General features: G+C 40.0%; 1 protein-coding gene across 36 annotated transcripts in view; it reads left to right on the top strand.

Annotated features, from left to right (window-relative positions):
* Positions 1 to 23,373, top strand: part of PPIP5K2 (diphosphoinositol pentakisphosphate kinase 2) — an 85,573-nt gene that overhangs the window by 33,061 nt on the left and 29,139 nt on the right. For all 36 annotated transcript variants that reach the window (XR_003093886.1, XR_003093883.1, XR_003093890.1 and 33 more), the window contains 14 exons: positions 327 to 481; positions 3,892 to 3,993; positions 8,799 to 8,960; positions 11,337 to 11,458; positions 14,377 to 14,478; positions 15,016 to 15,102; positions 16,111 to 16,186; positions 16,292 to 16,401; positions 17,314 to 17,399; positions 18,112 to 18,237; positions 18,329 to 18,450; positions 19,205 to 19,387; positions 20,199 to 20,340; positions 22,082 to 22,305. Coding sequence is in view for 26 of the 36 variants with exons in the window: in XM_025203294.1 (XP_025059079.1) it covers positions 327 to 481; positions 3,892 to 3,993; positions 8,799 to 8,960; positions 11,337 to 11,458; positions 14,377 to 14,478; positions 15,016 to 15,102; positions 16,111 to 16,186; positions 16,292 to 16,401; positions 17,314 to 17,399; positions 18,112 to 18,237; positions 18,329 to 18,450; positions 19,205 to 19,387; positions 20,199 to 20,340; positions 22,082 to 22,305 (1,799 nt within the window). In the remaining 10 variants the exon portion in view is untranslated. The remainder of the gene's footprint in view (positions 1 to 326; positions 482 to 3,891; positions 3,994 to 8,798; positions 8,961 to 11,336; positions 11,459 to 14,376; positions 14,479 to 15,015; positions 15,103 to 16,110; positions 16,187 to 16,291; positions 16,402 to 17,313; positions 17,400 to 18,111; positions 18,238 to 18,328; positions 18,451 to 19,204; positions 19,388 to 20,198; positions 20,341 to 22,081; positions 22,306 to 23,373) is intronic.

The following is a 23,373-nucleotide window of genomic DNA, read 5'->3' as shown; positions in this document are numbered from 1 at the left end:
ACTGTTAAACTAGAATAGCACACTGAAATAGCACCTTTGGGCTTCATGCCCTTCATTGACTCATCTCCCTTTCCTGTGAGGTGAGTTTCAAAGGAGTCTGGTCAATAAACTGGGAGCAAATCTAGGGAAAGGAGGAAGAGCTGAGGTCCATCCCCAGCTTCAAGAAGAAGCAAGCGTGGAGCTGTTCTAGTGCCAAATCCTAATTCCTTCCTCTTAGGTCTAAAGATATTTGTGAATTCATTTATGGAAAGTAAATAGTTATGGTGTCTGTAGTGGACCATCTCTGTATAATAATCCATTATTGTATGTACTGTTTTTCCCAACAGAATGCAATTTGATTGAGGGAGAAGACCATGTGGAAGTGAATGGGGAAGTATTCCAAAAGCCATTTGTAGAAAAGCCAGTTAGTGCCGAGGACCACAACGTTTACATTTATTATCCAACATCTGCTGGAGGGGGTAGCCAGAGGCTCTTTCGGAAGGTGAGAATATTGCCATGCTGAAAGAAATTACAGATGTCCCATCACACCGAATGACTCAAATCTTGTGTCTGTTTTTAGTGATATAAGAGACCAAACACAAAAGTAACTTGTGTAGCTTTCCATCAGAGCTTTCCAAGCTGAAAATATAAAGCCAGATTCTATAGCAGAATTATGGCTTTTATACTTTGAAAGTAATCACTGTTGTAACTTTGTTGTAAGGGCCTGACAGAGCTCCATGGCCTGAAGGAGCTTTGCTGGTGCACTTACACAGCAGCTAGTGCATTGCAGCTCTTTTAGTTTTGCCTCGCATAGAGCAGAGCTCTGTTGTAAGAATCCGCTTAAGGACCCTGCACCAACATGTGGATCAGCCCTGCTGGTGCTTTACCTTGCTGGTTTCAGGTTTGGGCCAAAAAACGCTCCGTCTGTGGGAGGGTCTTCTCACATTACCTCAGCAGTATTCTAATACAGGGGAATATGTAGATCATAGACTCTGCTTATTGATTCTATTACATGGGGCTGCATGAGAAGTAAAAAGGGCTCAAGTCTGAAATCCAAAAACTTTCACAAAGTTTAGCTCATTGTTTGAACAGAGAGGTACATGCCCATGCACACCCTTGGGGTTGTGTTTGTTTGAAGCTAAGCAGATGGTAGCACGGGGGAGAGGCATGGCCCAGGCACATGGAGGGAAGGAGGTATGACTCTCACCAGGCGTGCAGGGCTGGAAAGTGGTTGTATTAATGGCCACTCCTCCCCTGCCACCAAATTTTCTAAGTCTTGAAGAGTCCCACAGGCCAGATTCCAAGGCTCCACAGGCCTCATTTGGCCCCCAGCTGGAGATTGAGCACCCTATTATAGACTCTAGACTTGCTAGTCTATAGTTTCTCTGGATGAGATGCCACACTGCCCTCCGTTTGTATATATATAACATGTATATAATTCAGGAAGGAAAATTTTATGTTGGGGATCTGTAACCAAAGCCAAAGAAATGAAGAGCTAGAGAAGAGAACCTGTGGTGGTGGCAGTGGTGGTTTTCTTTTTTCCAGCTAGCCCAGTAATTAGAGCAGTTAATCCAAAATTGGGAGATGAAGGTTCAAATCCTTCCTCTTCCTGAGGGGATTTGAACTCTTAATCTCCAAGCACAGGTGTCTTGTTGACACTGTACCGCTTCGCCTGTATTCCATAAATATTTAGTGAACCAAATCAGAGAAAGGCGGAGTAGTAATAATCTACCAATTCTTTTTTTTCTTCTGAGAGGTGTCAAACCTTGTTTCAAAGCCAGTTCCAGTTCTGCACTAGATTTTGATTGGAGGTTAGGAGACTCTTAAGAAGTGATAGACAAGGTCCACAATCCCTGAGGCAGAGAGAGGATTTGAATCTCAGTTCTGATGTCTTGGGAGGAGGGGGCGAGGGGAGGAAGAAAGTAAGAGTGTTCTCATTACTGGGCTGCTGGATAGGTGAACCCTGCCCATCTTCTTCCAGAAATTTAGTTAATTAGTCCTTCATTTCTTCTCCTTTAAAATAGATCACCCCAAATTAAAATGTTTAAGACCTATTAAAATGAACTGTATTGGTATTTACAAAACATGGTCATATCACCCAAAACTGCACTAAAAATACAAGCCAAAAAAAAATTTAATCCAGACCTGTTATTCAGGCAATCAGTACTGCTTTTGGAACACTTGGCATCAAGTGCTTCCAGAATAGTTACAGGTAATTGAGAATGTGGCAACCTTCTCTTTAACTACAGATTTTTGCATGGTCTTGGGTTGAATAAAATATCTGTCAGAGTACATTTCTAAAATGAAAAGTTGTAGTTTCCTTGTCATGGAAGATGGGAAAAGTATGCTTTCCAACACTGCATTCTGAGCATGCAGCAGCAGCTGTAGGTCCATCAAAACTCAATTATGAACCTGCCTCACAGATGATGATTCCTGCTAAATATAGCCCATCCACATGGGGCTCTTCTAAAGCTACACTGCCTGTGCAGTATAGCTCCTCAGAAATAACAGGTGCTAGTTCATTGTGCCTTTCCTTTATACTATTTATTTAATATATTTAGGCTGAAATTCAATGTAATGTAACTTTGAATAAAACATAGAACATGGTACAGCCTAACATGTGCTGTTAAGCCTCGGGCAGAGTTAAAATAATGGAATAATTGGGATCTGAGGAATTTTGTGCTCCATCCCAAACATCATGCAGCCTGCCATGACACAAACACATGACAGGACACTGTTTGGAATTACAAAATTCCTTAGATTGCAGTCGTGCCACTGTTGGGGCCAAACTGGGAATGAGGCTGCTCCAGCCTAATCCCATGGATTGAGCAGCAGTTGGCTGTGTTCATGGAACTGTGCCATGACCAATCTTAACATGGGCTGCATGCAGTGTTCAAAAACCTGGGACACCAGGAAGCTGAGGTCAGAAAGAGGCTCTCTGGTGCTGGGATTGTGGCCTCCAGTCTTTTAAATGCTGCATATGCAGCCAAACTGGGCTGCATGTACGGTTTTTGGAACAGGGTCTGCCCTGTACCCCATCCTTATGCAGGATTGAACTTGGGGCAGTCCTGGGTCCCAGTTGGAGTCTAGGGGCTTCTCCCAGTCCAATCCTGGGGATGAGCCAGGGGGTGGCCCTATCTTGGTCCCCAGGGCTGTACTGCACTGAACATCAGAAGGGGAGCTAGGACAGTCCCTTTCCTCAATCGAGAGATTGAGTGGGGGTGGGGGGGACTGGCCCAGACTCCTGCATGCAAGGCTACAAATGTGCCAATGGCAGACAGTATCATTCAGCTCCCCATACTAAATTTTTTAAATTTCAATACCCAGATGTACATCCCACAGGAGGCTGCAGGGCAAGGCTGCAAACTGTGCTGGGCTCAGTTCAGGACCCAAGTGTGTTCTGGGCCAGTGCTGACAATCAACTGATTGTTGGTCAGGGTCTGAGACATGTCACACCTTTAATTTTAAGGCAATATTTAAATCGGCCAAAGGAAGTTCTACATTATAGGTAGGACATCTTGTGGCTGGGTTCTCATTTTATCCTGTAAATGGAGTAAACCATGTTGCAGTTTATGGCATGATTAATAGACTAATGAAATGTCTTCCAGTGCCCTTAATGCTGAAGTACAGAGAGAGAGAGTAATGTTGTACTCTGTTAAGGTATAGAAATAATTCCGTCATTTAGGAAAATTACTAAATACTTCTGAGCTTTCCTAAATGGTTAGATCTCTATAGCTAACCCTCTGAATGGCTTAATGTATCTATAGATCAGAGGGGCGGAAAATAACTGAATTATGGAAGAAAAAACAGAAAGATCAGTTACCAGAGAGTGCACAGTATATTTAAGGAGCTAAAAGTATTTTTAAGGAGAAGTACTTTGTGGCCTTTTTAATAGAAAACTATTTGTTTCAGATTGGCAGCAGAAGCAGTGTTTACTCCCCTGAAAGCAACGTGAGAAAAACAGGCTCCTACATTTACGAGGAGTTCATGCCTACGGATGGCACTGATGTGAAGGTATGACAACTGCATGTTCTGGCTTATATTTAGAACAATCAAATGTTCCAAGAGTTTGGCAGCTCTAGAGGTGAAAGGATATCTTTGTGGGATGGATTAATTTTAGTGAAGTTGTGAAACAGTTCAAAAGTAATGAATGTTTGTGTTGCTCTAGGAAAAAGCAGTTCTTTTAATATGAAGAATGTCTTCCGTTATCTTTGCTCTAAATATCACCTTAGTGTTATTACCCAAGAAGTTGTTCTTCTTTTTTTGTATTGTGGTAGCACTAACAGCAGAAATGTACACAATCATTACCCTGGTAGTTTTAGTGTGAAAGATGACACAACATTCTTCAATTAAAATGAACTTTTAACTAGGTATGTTATAGTATACTAGTACTAGTAAGCAATAATATTGTACTGCTTTGGAGAAAATAAATACAAAGTGTGTCTTATGAGTTTTCCATTGCAGTTTTGGGGTTGTTTATTTGCTTCATCTATTTTTTTTTTTCTTGATTTAAATTTAAAGTATCCATGGACTAGGCACCATGACCTCCTCCAGTAATACCATAAAATCCCAGCAAAAATAAAGTAATTATTTTTACAGGAATTCAGCCAGGAACCAAAAAAAAACCCCTTTTTCCTTCTTTGTTGTGCAGAAGGTATTTTCTCAGTCTTCTCCAAATACTACCAAACAAATGTCTTGCAATATGCTTGGAATGTCACCAGATTTTTGTCTTTTTCTTACCGGTGTAGAAGAAGTCCCGAGAGTCCTCAGTCTCAGAGCAAGTAGGATTTTATAGGTCATAATCAACATCTTAAAATTTCAGTTAGAACCCAAAGGGCTATTACTCTTGGGCAATTTTAATTATCCATACATTTCCTGGGAGGAATACTTGGCCAAGTTGGAATGGTCGCGATCCTTCCTGACCTGTATCAACGAGCTCTTTCTGACTCAGGAAGTGCACGGACCAACCAGAGGTTGGTCTGGTAGACTTGGTCCTGGTCAAAGGAGATGATTTGGTGACCGACTTAAATATAGAGGGAAGTCTGGACAACAGCAACCATGAAACCATCATGTTCACTGTCTGATGTAAGGCAGACAAACGGGATAGAAAGATTGAAGTCTTAGACTTCAAAAATGCAAATTTCAACAAGCTTAGGTCACTAGTAGGGCATGTGCTGTGGGACCAGGGACCTAAGGTGAAAGGTGTGCACAAAGAGTGGTTGTCCCGTAAGGACACGATCCTTGAAGCACAGAGGAGGTCCATTCCCATGCAGAGAAAAGGTAACAGAAGGACTGGGAAGCCCTCTTGGCTAAACAGGGAAATCACAGTCCTCTTAAGAAAGAAGAAAGAGGCTTATAAACAATGGAAGCTCAGGGCAGGTACCAAGGAGGACTGTTCCATGACGGCCTGCATTTGCAGGGAACAGATAAGGAAGGCTAAAGTGGCGGCCAAACTTAGATTAGCAACGGGAATCGAGGACAACAAGAAATCCTTCTTCAGATACCTAGGGAACAGGAGGAAAACAAATAGAAGTGTGGGGCCATTGCTCAGCAACTCAGGAGAGCTGGTTACCGGCACCCAGGAGAAAGCTGAACTCCTGAATGACTACTTCGCCTCCCGTCTTTCACCAGACCAAGGGGAAAACCACTCCGGGTAGAGTAGAGGATGAGCACGGTAGGAATAATTGCCTTCCTGCTGTTGCCGTAGAATTGGTATACGACCAATTAATAAAATTAGACGTATACAAGTCAGCAAGACTGGATGATCTTCATCCGAGAGTGCTGGCCGAAGTCGTTGTGGAACCCCTGGCAAAACTCTTCTACAACTCATGGCGCTTTGGAGAAATCCCTGAGGACTGGAAGAGGGCTAATGTTATGCCCATTCACAAGAAGAGCAGGAGGGAGGACCCGGGTAACTATAAGCCAGTCAACCTAACTTCCATCCTAGGGAAAACCCTAGAAAAGTTCATCAAGGAGTCTATCTGTGATAAGTTTGCTGGCTGTCATTCAGAAGGTAAAATTCTGAATGACAGCCAACAAGGCTTCATCGCAGGCAGGTCTTGCCTTACCAGCCTCATCTCCTCCTATGGCCAGGTAACTCGCCGCCTGGACACAAAAAAGCAGGTTGACATTGTATACCTAGACTTCCAAAAGGCCTTTGATCTAGTATCCCATGATGTCCTTGCGAGAAAATTGGAGGATTGTGGGCTTAACTCTGAGACAGTTAGGTGGGTGAGAAACTGACTGCAGGATAGGACCCAGAGAGTCGTAGTGAACGGATCTGTGTCATCCTGGCAAGAACTGGGCAGCAGTGTCCTGCAGGGGTCGGTGCTCGGTCCAGTACTTTTCAACATCCTTATTAACGATTTGGATGTGCGGTTGAAGAGCTCACTGGCCAAGTTCATGGATGACACCAAGTTTTGGGGAAGTGTGATGATGCTTGAAGATAAGCTACAGATAGAGGTGGACCTAGACAGGCTAGGAAGTTGGGCAGATCGGAACATGATGAAGTTCAATGTCAAGAAATGTGAAGTGCTCCACCTCGGGACAAGCAACCCCCAACACACCTACAGGCTTGGTGGAACCAAACTGACTAGCACCACGAATGAAAGGGATCTGAGGGTAATAATAGACAACAGTATGAGTGTGAGCCAGCAGTGTGATGCTGTAGCCAGTAGGGCAAGTAATACTCTGGCATGCATCAATAGATGCATCTCCAGCAAAGCCAAGGAGCTGATTCTTCTGCTCTACTCACCGCTAGTGAGACCACAGCTGGAGTACTGCGTCCATTTCTGGGCACCACATGTCAACAAGGACATGGACAAGCTTGAGAGAGTCCAAAGAAGATCCACCTATATGATCAGAGTCTTAAAAGGCAAGCCATGTGAGGAAAAGCTGAGGGATCTGGGACTCTCTAGCCTGAGGAAAAGAAGGCTGAGAGGGGACCTGGTAGCAGCTTACTGCTACACTAGGCGAGTACATCAAGGGCTCGGGGAGCAGCTGTTCAATAGGGCACTCAAGGGGAAAATTAGGCGTAATGGCCGCAAACTCCTGGAAGATCAATTCAGGCTCAACATTTGGAAAAACTTCTTCATAGTCAGGGTGTCCAGACTGTGGAATAAGCTCCTTCCAGAGATGGTGCAATCACCTACCCTGGAAATCTTCAAGAGGAGACTAGACAGTCACCTTAGTGGAGTCAGATAACCCTCAGTTATCTTTTCTGCTTGGTGCAGAGGGCTGGATCCGATGATCTTTCAAGGTCCCTTCCAGCCTTACAATCTCTGAACCTATTAAAAAGGGCTGTCACTTCAGATCCCACAATAGTGATGTTATACATTACCAGTTTACATTGCTCAGGAAGTGAGCCACTATGTTCTGCACCAACTTTAGTCTTTATATAACTTTAGCATATAGCCCCCTGTACACCATATTAAATAATCTGATTTTGAGGTGGCAAAACAGTGACAGGATCTGCTTCTGAAAGGAAAGGTCACAGCCTTCCAAGCCTAGCTTACTGTTGTACTGCGGGTCTGAAACTGCAGTTAAGTATATAAAATCACCCACCCACAGTAACTAATGGCACTTGCTCCTTCAGTCAGAGGGACTGATCATGCCTGTAGCATCTTTCAGCTGCTTCTTTAACTTGCCATCATCATAGTCTTCTCTGTGTTGAGCTCACTTCAACTTGTTTGCTCTCATCCATGCCTTATTCTTAGGTACACAGTGAGGTGAGACACTGACGTGCATCAGAAAAATTGAGACGTGTAATTGGGGATTACAGCATTGTAACAGTGACATGTATATATTTAAATAGGTGGGGTGACAGAGTAGTTACATGCAGAGTTATACACATCAGAGCTCTTCAGGAGAAAGGGAAGTTCCCTGCAATGACACGCTGAGATCTGTCTATCAATATGAGAGTCCTTAAGTGACTCAATAACTCTTTATGGTCAGTGATATTGAAGGCAGTTAATAGTAGAAACACCAGCATGCGGCCCCTAGTTTTCATCCAGGAAGAGGTTTTTCAATCAGTTCTGTCTTTGTGCCAAAGCCAAATCTATACCCAATTTGACAGAGGCCAAAGAGATCAGACCTCCTAGATACCAGGGGAATTCTTTCTACAACCATCAAGAGGAGAAAATGTGATGTTGGTCAGTAATAGGGATAGACTGATAATGTCAGGTAATAATTTTTTGATCAAAGGCCACAAAAATGCTATTTTTTAAAGTTTGTGGGTCTGAAGCACAGGCTGCAGGGTAAAGATCTCTCAACACCACCTTCATTGAGCTTTACTGGTTGAAATCATATGCTCTCAGGACCTTCCTTTTTACCCATGCAAGCAAACAGCTCATACAGAAAATCTGGTCACATATATCAAGCGGTTTCTTCCCAAGAGAAAGTACTTAGTCCAACTACCAAGAGGAGAAAATTGCAGTTTACTGGATTGAAATAAATCTTCTCTATGAAATGTTGCAGATGCACTGGTGAAGAACAATAATTTCTTCTTTGTTTCTGCACTACCCTAGTTTAAGTGTTTTAATCATCTTTATTCTGCAACTGAGTAGCCTCTGCAAGATGTTTCTATCTGTGGTACTGTGGCCAACTTCCATCTTGTTTCATGCATGTCCAATTTGCCACAAAAGATGGTAAACTATGAAGATATACAGTAAAAAGGGTGCCTAAGGGCTGCCTCATCAATGGTGAAGGACACTACCATTTAATTTGCAGAAGTGCTGCAAGTTCAGGAAAACTTAGCAAGGTTCTTGAACACATATGAATCACTTTAACTACATTAACTTTTCTTCTCCTTTGAAATAAAGGTGTACACAGTAGGTCCAGATTATGCACATGCTGAAGCTCGAAAATCCCCTGCTCTAGATGGTAAAGTAGAACGAGACAGTGAAGGAAAAGAAGTGAGATATCCAGTCATTCTGAATGCAAGAGAGAAGTTGATAGCCTGGAAAGTATGCCTTGCATTTAAGGTAAATGGATCTAGGCTATCTGATCAAACGTTTAATACTAATGAACTGTTTACTAGGTGAAACTTTTGCAGGAATTCAGTGCTCAGAAGCAGAGATCTTATCGTTGCAGAACTTTGGGGATATAGCAATAAGTTTACCTGAACTTTCATGTTTTATTTAATTGGATGACTTCTCGTTTCAAATACTTTAGTTCATTGATATTCTTATCCTTGTTGTGAATGAACTGAGACCTCTAAATGCAGAAAGCACACATAAAATATATGGTTTGTTTTGTTTACACATGTATGAGCATGTATGCATTTGTGCGCAGAGTAATTTGTAAAGGCTGTTCTTTTTTTTTTAATTAAGCAAATATATTTGCATGGGGTTTATACTTAATAGCAAGCATAGCTGCAGTTAGTCATATGTTTATGTTTAAGTTTGAACCAAAACAAACACTGAGGAAAAGTGATAAGCTGTCTTCAGAGTGGCAGTGCCAAGAGTCCCAAATAAAACATTTTCTATGAAATAATCTAGGAAAGCAGTTAAATGTCCTCATTGGCAGCCATTTCAATCTATATTGTCTGTATGCATCCACGGGTATATACCGTACTTCAGTGGTCTCCACCCTTTTTAAGTAGGAGATCACCTTTGGCATTTGAAAGCAACCTAAGATCTACTGTGCACTGCCTTTCCCCCCCTCCCCACCTCGCCCAGCAGGTAAGTCTGTGGGGAGGGAAGGGGGGACAGATCAAGGTAGAGGGAGAAAAATTATTTGGGGATGCGCCTTCCCAGCAGGTAAGTCCCATCCAGCCGGGGCCCCACACAACATACCCTTGCTCCTGCCTCTGCGGCACTGTCCCTCACTGCAGGGGCCTTGATCTAGCTCCCGCCTCTTCCCTCCCACGGATTTATCTGCTGGGCATGTGTGTGCAGGCACTCAGTTCCCCACCCCAGCCTCGGAACGACTCCAAGGGGCTCCCAGATCTACTGATGGATCGAGATTCACTGGTTGGTGACCACTGCCATATCTACTCTAAGACAGCCCCCCATTAATTAGATTCTACATATGGAAAATTTATACATTTGTTATAATTTTCCAGGTATAGAAGCCAAGTGTTGAAAGGTTGTCTTGAATTCCACTCCCTCTTCTCTCCTCCCCCCCGCCCCCCCAGCCACAGCAGGGAAAGCAGTGGCGGGGGGTGTCAGGTGGCCCCCTTGCCTCTCCCACTTCTTCCCCTTGCAGCCTTCCTGCCCCTGCTGCCACCTGCACATCCCCATCTCCCCACAGCCTCTGACAGCGTCCCCCACCGGTCAGACACTGCTCCAGCTGCTCTGACCCGGTCCTGGAGCACAGCAGTGGAAGCTTGGGAAGGTAGTGCAGTAGTGTTGGTGGTGCACCTGATTGGCTGGCCAGAAGAACCTGCCATGTGCTCCATGCCTGTGCCCGGGAGAGACTCCAGCCCGAGCCAGAGGCAAGCTGTCCCTGACAGTAAGGGGGAGGGAAGGGAGTGGGCAGGAGGCTGCCACAGGTCTAACTCTAACTCCAACCTCAGCTCTGGGCCAGTCAGAGCTGTAGCAGCTGCCTGCTCTCCCCTCTGCTTTGCATGCACATATAAGATAAGGGGCTTTTTTTCCAAATCTGACTGAGGGGGCAAGGGGGAGGACTCATCTTATATTCAGGTAAATATAGTATCTATGTGGTCTCAATGTACATTGGTTAATTTTCACTTAGCGTATCATCAGAACTCCTTCTCTTCTTTCTCAAAGGACTCTAAATGTATAATCTGGTGTAACAATCTTGTTCTAATTTGGACTCTTAAAACAGTTCTACTTTTGGTTCTGCATTTGTATAGCGCCTGGTCTGGTGGGGTCATTACTAAATGCTAGATGATAAAAATATATATGGGTATGCTACTTTAACAGTCATTTTCAAGGTATTATTTTGGAATATCACATGTAATAGTATTTATTAAATATATTAAATTTAGAAAATATATATATATTTATTTATAACTTTTAGCTTTTCAGAAAGGCAGGGAGAGTTCTTTTCTTGCCTTTCAGCACTAACATAAAGTAATTCTTCCAGTTAAATCTGGGTTTCAACTAAAGGCAGTATTTGGCTTGAAGAATTCCTTTAGCTAGGAATATGTAAGGAAATAGGAGCCCATCCTTGCACGTCAAGCTAATAAGAAAGCATTGTATGTATAAATCAAGCTAATTTAATAAGAAGTCACTGGAAGACAGACAGTAGGCACAAAGACTATTGTTTGCTTCATGTTTTCAGATCAGAGCAATACTAAAACAACGTTTTAAGACATGCAGATCAGAGCCTGGACATATGCCCATTAACTGAAATGGAAATAATCTGTACTTTTAACTGTTTATTCTTAACAGCAAACAGTTTGTGGCTTTGATTTGTTGCGTGCTAATGGACAATCCTATGTCTGTGACGTGAATGGCTTCAGTTTTGTAAAGAACTCCATGAAATATTATGATGATTGTGCTAAGATACTTGGGTAAGAGTTAATTATTTTGGACATTATGTTAAATTATAATTACATTTCCTTTTCCCCACTTCCTTTTCCTCCCCAAGTCTCCTTGAAATAAATGCACTGACTCTGGTACAAGCATTGTGTGAATAAATACATTGAAATAAATAGAATAACTATATTAAAAGGGGCATTTTGTTCTTATGACTAGACCAGAATTTTTTATGCAGACAAGCACAACTGAGCACATGTGCCTATTTTCTGTAATATGTCTGCATATTAAGTGTGTGTGCACTCATGACAGACAAGGCATCTGGCATTTACATATATCGGGCATGTGTCTGTAAATTTATATATGTACAGGTGTAGGTAAGCCTAGCTTTGAAAGTTTGATTTAACAATATCTGTTTATTCTGTCTTGGGAATGGCTTAGTTGCTCATTTTCTGCCCCTCACTTGTTTTTTTTTTCTAAATATTGAATAACACTGCTAACTTATGATTATGTTTTTTACTTTTGCAAACTACAAGTTAAATTTAAAAGTACAAATTAAACTGCCCCTTATTTAAAATACAGGGTAAATATTCAATTGTGCAATATAAAATAGTTAATATTTTATGCATGAATAGTGCACAAACCTGCACCAAAAATGTTTGGTAATCAGCTATACTGGGAAAGATTTAAGGAAAAAAAAGTACTTGACATTCAGCAATTGAGAGAAATATTGCTTGATTTGTGAAGGCAAGGTTGTTCTTCAAATATCTTCTCCTGCATGGAATAATGCAATAAAATATTTTGTTTGTTGGCAATATCACTATCCAGTCGTTACCAATATGCTTCCATGCGTAACTTCTTTGGAGAAAAAATGAAATTGCATGGTACATTGCTCTAACATTTTATGTATATGCTTATAAAGCTGTTTGATAAAAATGTCCTGGTAAAAACCGTATGCTTATTTATTTTATATTATTGTTTTTATTTTTGTGTTGAAGCAGCTTTCAGAAAATATCTAGCTATGTTTTTGACTTTTAAAGTCTCAGGTGGCCCCAAAGGGCTGAGAATCTAGCCCAGGACTGGAACTGAATCCTCCTGCCTATGCTCCTTTTATCTGCTATCCTGGTAGCAGAGAAGGATAATAAGAGATTATAGAGAGAGAGAAATCTGACTGTATGTCAGTGAAGCATCTTTCTTAAACTAGATTGATCTTCTGTTGGCTAGTTAAGCTGGTTTTACAGCCAGATTACATGGTTGATACAGTGCAAAAAGCTCACTGCTGAGTGATCTGGCACCAGTCCTGAAGTGAGAGAAACAGTTCCTGATTCAACTGAAATCCTAGGTAGTAGCATCAACTTTAGGATAATTTGCTGTAAATCATTTATTCATTAAAGTTAGTGGAAAAAATTCTGAAGATCCATGTGTACTTCTCCTCAGTTTTGCAGACGAGTTAAACTAGGTATGAACTACACTGTTAAGAGCTTTCAATTAAAATTTTTCCATATGCTAAAAAATTGTTATAGCTGAATTACATAATTGGCAAACAATTTTGGGAGCCCCACAGTGAGGAGGGGGAGTCCTGGGGTTGGTTATGGAGTGTGTGGTCCCCAGTCACTTACGTGATGAACAGTCCTGCTCTAGCCTTTTAACAGTCTAATAACTTACTTTTGAGCCTGAATCCCCTATTGTTGTGCATGTCATGAATACCATTGCATTTTCACTAGCCAGCCTTTGTGAAGGTTTAACTATGAAGATCTACATAAAAATTGAGGGGTTGATCCTTGTATTGTAATCTTTGCATTATCTACTTGATACCTTCTTGAAGCTGGGTGACCAACTTCCAACATTTCTAATGCGCTGTCCAATGATACCCTAAGTCTCTTTTTTTTTTTAAACTTTTTCTATTTTAATAGGAAGAGCATTTAACTACGTTGTCTCTTTTTTGTTCTTGCCATTTTCCCTTGTTATTAGACAAATTTAACATGTTTTTTAATCATTCAGAAATGTTGTGAACCAGCTTAGAATCTCCTTTTCTATGATACACAGTGGGCGCATCTACATATACAATTAATGTACCTGAATTTTCTGAGCAGAAAATTTAGGCTTATTAATGTGCTGCCAGGCGCATGGCTACATGTGTGCCCCCATCGGGAGCAAATTGCATCTGACAGGAGCAGCCCAGTCCAGGGCTGCTCCTGCCCTTCTCTGCCCCCCTGCAGCAACCGGAGGGAGCTCTAAGGGCTGGCAGAGGGCATGGGGCAGGGTGGGAGGCAGTCCTGACTTCTGCCAGGCATGGAGAACTGTATTGGCTGCAGAGGCAGCTGTCTTCCTGGCCATGTGGTGACTGGGACAAATCCCTCTTTCTTTTTTCTTTCTTTCTCTCAGGCCAGCCAGCCAAACTTCTAACAAAACCTGTGACAAAAAGAATTCGGCACAGGAACTAACAGCCACCCATAAAAACTAAACATAATGTCATGGGGAACCAATCAGAGGGCAGTCTCTGCAGCCTTCTAGACTGCCATCACCCCTGGGTTGAAAAGGGCATGTAGGTGTACTACTTACAAAAATATTTACAGCAAATATTTGCATCAATATATGCTCCCCACCTCCCCTCCAAGTGTTTCCCACCAGAACTGCAGGCTAGAATTCAGCCTACTTAGACTCTTTCATCATATCTGCATACCAAGAATACATGTTTCATCAGGTCATTGACTAATTCAGATAGTGCTAAATTGTCTTTGTAGATTGTATATTCAAGTATCCAAGTCTTCGATGGAATAAGTGTTTAAACATTTGAAAAATGAATAAAATACCTATAGAAACCCATCAGTGCTCAGTGTTTGTCTGATCAGCAGTCGATTGGAAATTATTTATTTTTTAAGGAACTAATAAGTGCTGTTTGAGCCTGAAGTATCGCAACACTACAATGTAGTTTTCTTTGTTTCTCCTTTAGAAATATCATAATGAGAGAACTTGCTCCCCAATTTCAAATCCCATGGTCAATACCTTTAGAAGCAGAAGATATCCCTATTGTGCCAACTACATCTGGAACAATGTAAGAGAAAACTAACTCTTCCTGAATTGTGTAAAAATCCTATATAACTTTTCTGTGATTTTTTTTTCTCTTCACAAGGTATGTCCAGTTGACTTTGAAAACTTATTTTGAGTGATGAAACCAAGAAATGAATTGCAGTTGGTAATCCAGCTATTGAAGTTTCTGACCCATAGTAAAGCTGAGTATAGAACAGCAGGTTTTTAAAGTGTAGTTTCTTCTACACATGGCTTCTTTCATTACTAAATGTTATCTAGTACCTGCTTAACACACCTCAAACAAACATACTTGTTGACTAAATAAACCTCAAAATCAACTTTTTTGGCAAAACTGCTTGCTGTAGATACTCTCTAGTTAGCAGAGTCCTAAAACTTGCTTATAGTTTACTGTATCACTTTACATCATTTTCAGGTAGCTTTTATGTTCTTACAGTCATTTCAATAACATGTGATATATAATTTTAACTGAACCGCACATTTTAATAATATTAGAAGCCCTGCAGCTGCACGGACCTATGAAATGTAACTTGTTTCTTTTCAGGATGGAGCTTAGATGTGTTATAGCTGTAATACGTCACGGGGACCGAACACCAAAACAAAAAATGAAAATGGAAGTTAAACATCAGAAGTAAGTCTCATTTTGGTAAAGGAAATTTGGTAGTTAGTGTACATGTGCATGTTCAGTTGAACTAATTTAGTGGTGATTGTGCATGTGCTAGGTACAAGCTTTTGTTTAAATCTTGACTCTACCCTCTATGATATGTCCCTTCCCTTGCCTACATAGTTAAATCTTTCTTTCAAGGCCTCCTTCAACTTGTGTTTCCTGCTAATGTAACCACCTTCACTCCTGCCTTGATAGATGCATTTTTTATCTTGTTCAAAATGTTGAGGCAAAGATAATATTCCCTTTTCACTACTTTGACCATGTCTCCTCTTTGCCTCTCTGTTACTACCCTTTCTTTCGTTTTCCCTGTATTACTTTCACAAACTGTTAGTCTTTGCATGTAAAGCCCTTCATGAGAGATGTTCCCGTCCTCTGCCAATTTTTGTCCTTTTTGTCTCTAGGTTACTTAGTTTGTTGACCCCATAAATGCGTACTCTCCATCTTTTTTGTAATGTGTCTGTACAATGGGACCCTGATCCATCAGTAGGTATCACTGCAATTATTATTATTGTTTTAGGACCGGATTATGTCCTCACATCATAAAGAGCATATATGCCTTAATTATTTAGAGCTGTATGATTAATATTGTATAGTTAGTAACTTTTGGCTTTCTGTTCAGTGTTCTTTTGTTTCTTGTTTGTTTGAAAATTGAGAATAGATACAGTCATTTCTGAGGATTCTTCATATCCTTTTGTTTAGTTTAGTACTTTTTTCCAGTCTTAGCTAGGTAGCAGGAAAACTTTAAGGCATTGGCTAATGGCATGAGACTAAAGTGAGCAGAGACAGACCTGTGACACTAGCATCTGCACAAACTTTCTCCATAGTTCAGACGCTTTCTGATTTAGGGATTTAGTTCCAGCCTCACTTCCCTTTTTTTTTTTTAAACGTGATAATCTGTTTATTGCCATAAAGTATATTAATATCTAGCATTATATTTGATGTGTTTTAAATTGGTTATGCTTTCTCCTAAAGGTTTTTTGATCTCTTTGAAAAATGTGATGGATATAAGTCTGGAAAATTAAAACTGAAAAAACCAAAACAGTTGCAGGCAAGTTTGTTGTTGTTGTTGTTGTTAGTGTTAGTTCTTCAACAGTCAGATAAATATAAGAATTTGTTCATATACTTTTTTGTTTTGTTTTGCTTTCTCTGTTAGGAAGTGCTTGATATAGCAAGACAGCTTCTAGTAGAACTTGGACAAAACAATGACTCTGAAATTGAAGAAAGCAAAGCAAAACTAGAACAGCTGAAAACTGTGTTGGAGATGTAAGTGCATCTTTTAGCCTCACATCAGTACTGAAATGATTGTTTTGATCTCTTTCATTATCAAAATGTGAATAATCTTTAGATTATAATGTTAAAAAAGATTAAGCCCATCATGCACTTAGTTTTTAAATGTATTGAGTAAAAGGATAATCTTGTGATTTAAGAAATTGGATGGTACTGAGGAGAGCTGGGTTAATTCCTCTCTCTACTCTAGTTTTGTGGATGATTTGTGGTACTTAATCTGTGCTATCTTTCATTTCTCTGCTTATAAGGAGGAGACTTCTTTGTTCTAAAGATTTATTAGTCATGTCCAGTTGGAGAGTAAGCTTTTTGAAGCAAAGACTGTCTCTTCTTATGTAGTGATTAGAATACTGTTGTGCTAGATACAGGTGGAGCCCAGAGACACTTCTGTAATACAGTAAATAGAATTTTTGTTGTGTTCTGTTTATATGTAGCAAATTGTATAGAGTATAATAAATAAAAGATCTTGTTCTTGGTAACTCTCATCTAATGTGAAAATTCATCATAACATGGAGAAAATCTTAATATCTTATGTCTTTAACTTATGGTAGTTTCACTTTGCCATTTACTGCTGAAACTGATATTTAAAAAAACAGTAAAGGGTGGATAGAATAAATTAAGCATCAGCAAGAAGTATAGGGGTCTTCCTGTTCTAGGTCAGAACTCCACAATTAATTTTTTGGGCAGTGCAGTGAGAAGGTGTAATGTATAATTAAATGATGGCCATTTAAAACTTTTTATTGAATCTTGTCTACGAGAACAGGTTAAACAAAACAGACAGGACAGATTCTTGGGTTTAGTGTATGTCAAAGTGATAGAGAAGTGTGGTAAAATGGAGTATGCATTTGACAGTCTTTGTGAATCTTAGCATGCTTTTTTCTTCCACTTTAGGTATGGACATTTTTCTGGCATAAATCGCAAAGTCCAGTTAACGTATCTCCCTCATGGTTGCCCAAAAACTTCAAGTGAAGAAGAAGGTACGATATCATTGACACATTATCACTTAAAATAGTATATAGTATGCTTATATATTAACTCTAGAGTACATGGTGGTTAGCAAAACAGAATGAATACTGTATGTAAATTAACATTTGTGTTGTGGGCAAATAAGTACCATATTGCCTTACATCAGTGTTTTTGTTGTGATACTATGAGTAGTGATCTCAAGTTGCTGAGTTTCTATAATTATAGATGTAATTTGCATTTTAACATGGTTTCTTGAGTAGCAGAAAATATATAGGGAAAAAATGTTATAAACTATACATCAGAAGTATCTTGTAGAAAACTTACATTTTTCCATGTACTACCACCACCTGTTTCTTTCATGAGTTTCTAAAACCCTTAAAATTTTGTTCATGGATATTTACAAGTAGTTAGTGCACAAAACATCAACTTGCTGATTCTTGATATATTTAAATATATGAGGTTTCTTACCTGTTTGTTTTCTCTGTAATACAAGTTTTGTTGCTTTCTTAAAATGTCCGAGTTATGCTTTGTTTCAATGTTTGGTTGGATTATGCTTGATTTTTTTTTTTTTTTTTTTTTTTTTTTTTTTTTTTTTAAGTATAACTCTAGAGATAGAATAACTCTTAAATGAGATGCACAGGACTGAATACTTCTTTTGCCCTTAAATAGATGTTTGGATTTGTTGGCCTGTTGCTTCTAACTTCTCTTTCTGCATTTGATTAGATAGCAAAAGAAATGAGCCTTCCTTACTACTAGTTCTAAAATGGGGAGGAGAATTGACCCCTGCAGGCAGGGTTCAAGCCGAGGAGCTTGGAAGAGCTTTCAGGTGCATGTACCCCGGTGGACAAGGTAATTTTCCTGCCCTGTATGTCATAAATTAGACCCTTCCAAAAATGAACAAGTACAGAATGAGAGCCTAAGAAGAATGTTTTTTTGGTAGGAGATTATGCTGGATTTCCTGGATGTGGTTTACTTAGATTACATAGTACGTATCGACATGATCTCAAAATATATGCTTCTGATGAGGGACGAGTTCAGATGACTGCAGCAGCTTTTGCAAAGGTACTGTGGGAAACTTTTCAACATGAAGCTCTTGGTAAAACCCTTATTTATGTTCATTAGGAGATTGGGGATAATATATGGCTTCAATACACTAAATAAAAAGTTACGTGTGTTTAGGGTGAACTTATGACTCATGGAAGGAGCAAGTTCTCATCCCTTATGTTAGAAACTATCCAAACATCAGAAGAGGAATGGTGTGGATATCATTAGTGCATCCTTCTATTTTGCAGTCACTGCAAAGCATTTCACCCTTCTCAATAAGTCACCTCTCAGTAAGACATAAGTAGACTGGACATAAGGAAAAACTTCTTTACTGTCTGAGTCTCCAGAGTCTAGAATAGACTCCCTCCAGAAGTGGTACAAGCATCTACTCTGGACATGTTTGGATGGTTATCTTGCTGGGATCATCTGACCCCAGCTGACTTCCTGCCCTTTGGGCAGGGGGCTTGACCCAATGTTCTCATGAAGTCCCTTCCAGTCCTAATGTCTGTGAAATAATTTCACAATCCTTCAGCCATCTTTATACTAAATAAATTTGTTTCTCCCCCTATGCTTCTAATCTCTGCCAGGAAGCCTAATGTAGGAAAGGGAACAAAATAAAGTTACGTACAGGCTTCATGGAATGAATAAGGTTTGAGGGTAGTATTTCAGATATTGGCAAGTTATTTGAACAATCTCTAGTTTACACTAACATATTGGGTCAACATTTTAGGGCATCCTTTTTGATGATTGTTTACTGTCATGTTTTCTCCAGGGACTACTAGCTTTGGAGGGAGAACTGACTCCTATTCTTGTCCAAATGGTAAAAAGTGCTAATATGAATGGTCTATTGGACAGTGACAGTGATTCTTTAAGTAGCTGCCAACATCGTGTTAAGGCAAGGCTCCATGAAATACTCCAGCGAGACAGAGAATTTACTCCTGAAGACTATGAAAAGGTTAGAATATATTACATGAATAGCATTCTGTTAAACAAAATAAGTGAGCAGTCTGTATTCTAATACTTGGATGAAGATAATAGGTCTTCATCTCAGGGTGGGGTTGGGAATAGGGGGGTGGACTCCCTTGTACACTTCTGTAACATTTTAATAAAGAGGTTGTAGGAAACATGGAATACTTATAAATTTGAGCTAATCAGAATATGTACTTTATTGTCCTAGAAAAAATTTCATTCTCCATACCAGCCCTAAAATAGTGTAATAGAATGTAGATTACATAGGCTTGCTACAAAGTAAAACAAGGTGATTGTCCTCCAACCTAGTGTCCTGTTTTGACAAAGGCAAAAATAGATGCTTTAGAATATGGGTGTTCAACCCTTGGTCTGTGGGTCAGATCTGGCCCATGGAACTGCATCATTCAGCTGGCTGGACACCTCAAGTGTCTGGAAGTTTGGCAGCAGGGGAGTGATGGCAGCGTTAATTGCCTCTCCCCTACTGCCAGGTATCCAGACACATGAGGAGTCCTGCAGATCAGATAGTGTGGCTGGATCAGGGTGAGAGGGCAGCTTGATCAGGCCTGCAGGCTGAATTCATACCACTCATCCAGCCTGCAGGGCAAGAAGGCTGGGCACTACTACTTCAGTGGGAGAGTATATGAACAGGCCATGCCTAAAGTGATCCATCCATTGTCATATCTTCTCTGACATAAACTGTAATTGATTTAGTGATGTCAGAGGATATATCCCTGATTAATAGTCTCCTAATGGACAAAAATGATAATAAAATACTATGTTTTTATGTCAAATTGCAGCTTAATCCATCTGGAAGCATCTCTCTAATAAAATCAATGCAAGTGATAAAAAATCCTGTGAAGACATGTGACAAAGTATATTCCTTGATCCAAAGCTTGACCTCTCAAATCAGGCAGCGAATGGAAGATCCCAAGTCTGCAGGTAACAAAAATATTTTTAGATTTTACTTCATCCATTTTAGATTACTAACTTTGCACAGGCATAAGACGTGCAACCTTTCTTTATTAGGCTTGCTCTTCATATTTCATAGATTTTTAGGGTCGGAAGGGACCTTAGTAAATCATTGAGTCCAACGTCATGCCCTGGGCAGGAAAGAGCGCTGGGGTCAGATGACCCCAGCTAGGTGCTTGTCTAGTCTTCTCTTAAAGATCTCGAGGATAAGGGAGAGCACCACTTCCCTTGGAAGCCCATTCCAGACTTTGGCAAACCTCACTAAAAGAAATTTTTCTTAATGTCTAATCTAAATCTGCTCATATCTAATCTAAATCATTTCATAAATGATATTTTGGGAGTTCATATAAATTGATCTTGAGTGTACAGTTTTAGCATAGAGATTTTACTGGTTAAAATTAGCAACAAGTTTAATTAAAAAAAACCCAACCATCTGTGGTGACGTTACAGTTAACAGTTATATCATCTGGTTTTTATACTAGAAACTAAAGCAGTTGACTACTCAGATATTTTAAGAATAATGCAAGGACTGGAATGCCTGTAGATCTGAGATCAGAGAAGGGCAGGAAAAATAGACTGCTATAAATATGAGTGAAGACTGACTTTGAATATTAGTCTCTTCACTGAAGATTTTTGTTTGTTCAAAAGCAGTGAAAGATCTCACTGGGCATGTCTACACATGCATTTACGCTGGCTTAAATTTATTGCGCAGTAAGTGGAAGTAGGTCAGCATCTATACGTGCAGGTGCTAAAGCATATTAACGTTGTGTGTGTGTGGACTGACTTTGTTCCCAAATCAGTCCACACATGCACAGTGTTACTGTGCTATAAGGTGTCTACATATGCATTACTGCGCAGTAACTAATCGGGTGTACATTTTGATATCTTCATGATGCGGGTATCAAATTTCCACTCAAGTCAGCATAAGTTGCCATATTTACTGTGCAGGACGGGCATGCATGTGTAGATGTGCACCTGTACTGTGCAGTAATTTCGGTTACTGCACAGTAAATGCACACGTGTAGACCTGCCCATGGTGTACAAATTGTCCTCTATACGTTGTAAACCATTAAAACAGCATTTAATGGCTACAGTTCTGTAGGACTTGAATTGATAGTTTAATATTGATGTTTTCCTGTGTCTGTTTTCTTCCAAATTCTTGCCGTGCCCCAGGGAGTATACATTCCTTTTCTTGGCGGCAACCTGGCTCCCTCTATCTCTAGCTTCTGGTCTTGGATTGTTACAGGAGTGAGAGAGAAATGGGGCATGACTCCTACTTGTCTTCAGGAAAAAAAATGCATCTAATTTTAAACTAAGTCCCTGAGCAATTCTTGATTTGTCATGGTCTGCAATTTAGTGAATTCTCCTGTTCTAACCACTGTAAGTCTGCCTGACGAGCTGGTGATACTCTTGAGGGCATGTCTTGATTCTGCTGGCATAGCTGTGCAGGTAGCAGCAGGACTACCCATATACATACTTATTCCCTTTTTTAGATTTTTTCAGATTAATGTTTGGGTACCTTTTGTAAGAGTATTCCCAGGCTTTCAATTATGTTATCCTAATCGGCTGTCACCTGGAGTAAACTAATATTGCTTTTATCTTTGAGGTTAATTTTGAAGTTGTAATCACCGTAATACTTTAATCACTCAGCAAAATAGCTTTTAACTGATTTAAACTTTAAGCACTAAAATACAAATATTCATCTGTCTAGATATTCAGCTTTACCATAGTGAAACGCTAGAACTAATGCTGCGTAGGTGGTCCAAGTTGGAAAAGGACTTTAAAACAAAGAATGGAAGATATGATATCAGCAAAATCCCTGATATTTATGACTGTATAAAATATGATGTCCAGCATAATGGTTCCTTAAAATTAGAAAACACAATGGAATTATACAGGCTTTCAAAGGCATTAGCTGACATTGTGATTCCTCAGGTAAGTATTGCACAATATTTATTATTATTGCCTTCAGTCCACATCTGTGAAAAATACTTTCTGTTTTCGGTGTTCAAAAAGCCATGAATAGCTCGAAACCTTCAGTCAACCTTTCATTTACTGGTGAAATTGAACATTGCTAGTAAAGAATAGATTAGTTGGCCTCAATATAAGTTAATAATTCTAGTTTATCTAATCTGTCGCATTCCAAAAAATTTAGAGCATATGTCTAGGTCTTAGTTCCCAACTGCCCCTTCTCATTTGTCTTTCAAAGGTTTACTTAGGTTCATTATAATAGTAATCAAAGCTTACCTATATCTGAAGTTACATTTTTTCAACCTTTTGCTTTCAAAATTTGTTCTTGGGTTGTTTGCAACAGACATCATAATCTCACTGAACTGAGGCTAAAGTTGACTTTTAAAATAATTTAAACCAAATGGGACTTACTGCTGCTAAAAATTTAGAGTTCTTGAGCAAAAGAATACACTTGGGTCAAGATTTCATAGAGTTGAGCTCAGAGGGACCATTTGATCAAGTCCAGCATCCTGCATATCTTAAGTCAAGTTCTCTAATGAGGCCAATATCTAAGACTTCTATATCTTTCCACATATGGCATGCACCTCTTCCCCCTTTCCCTCCCCCCTTGGAAATCAGACACCCAAAATTAGGGTGCATATATTAAGCAGGGAAGATCTTTTCCTTGGTTGAAAAGAAGCATGCCTGAAGACCATGTGCATGCTATACAGCTACCAAGATGGCTAGCGTTCTTCTGGCTTAGCAAGTTGAAGTTCTATGCTAACCTTCTCATAGCCATAGATTTTGGCTGAACACTGTAGCTTGTGCCTAAAGTAGCAAGTGAGCTGCTGGTAGTCTCTGGATGAGGCTTGTGATCTTGGAACAATGCTTAATTTACAGAAACTTGTATAAAGAACTACTTCCAGTGAAGAGCTAACAGTCTTGTTACTGCCCTTGCAAAGGTCTGCGACCTAACTTTGTGTGACATTATGTTCTCAGGAAGACTTACCTTGAGTGTCCTGGAATGGCGGCATCCCAGAAAATAGTGGGGGA

The sequence above is a fragment of the Alligator sinensis genome, unplaced genomic scaffold, assembly GCF_000455745.1.
Source record: "Alligator sinensis unplaced genomic scaffold, ASM45574v1 scaffold575_1, whole genome shotgun sequence".
NCBI lineage: Eukaryota > Metazoa > Chordata > Crocodylia > Alligatoridae > Alligator > Alligator sinensis.
This window is presented reverse-complemented; position numbering and strand designations above follow the sequence as displayed.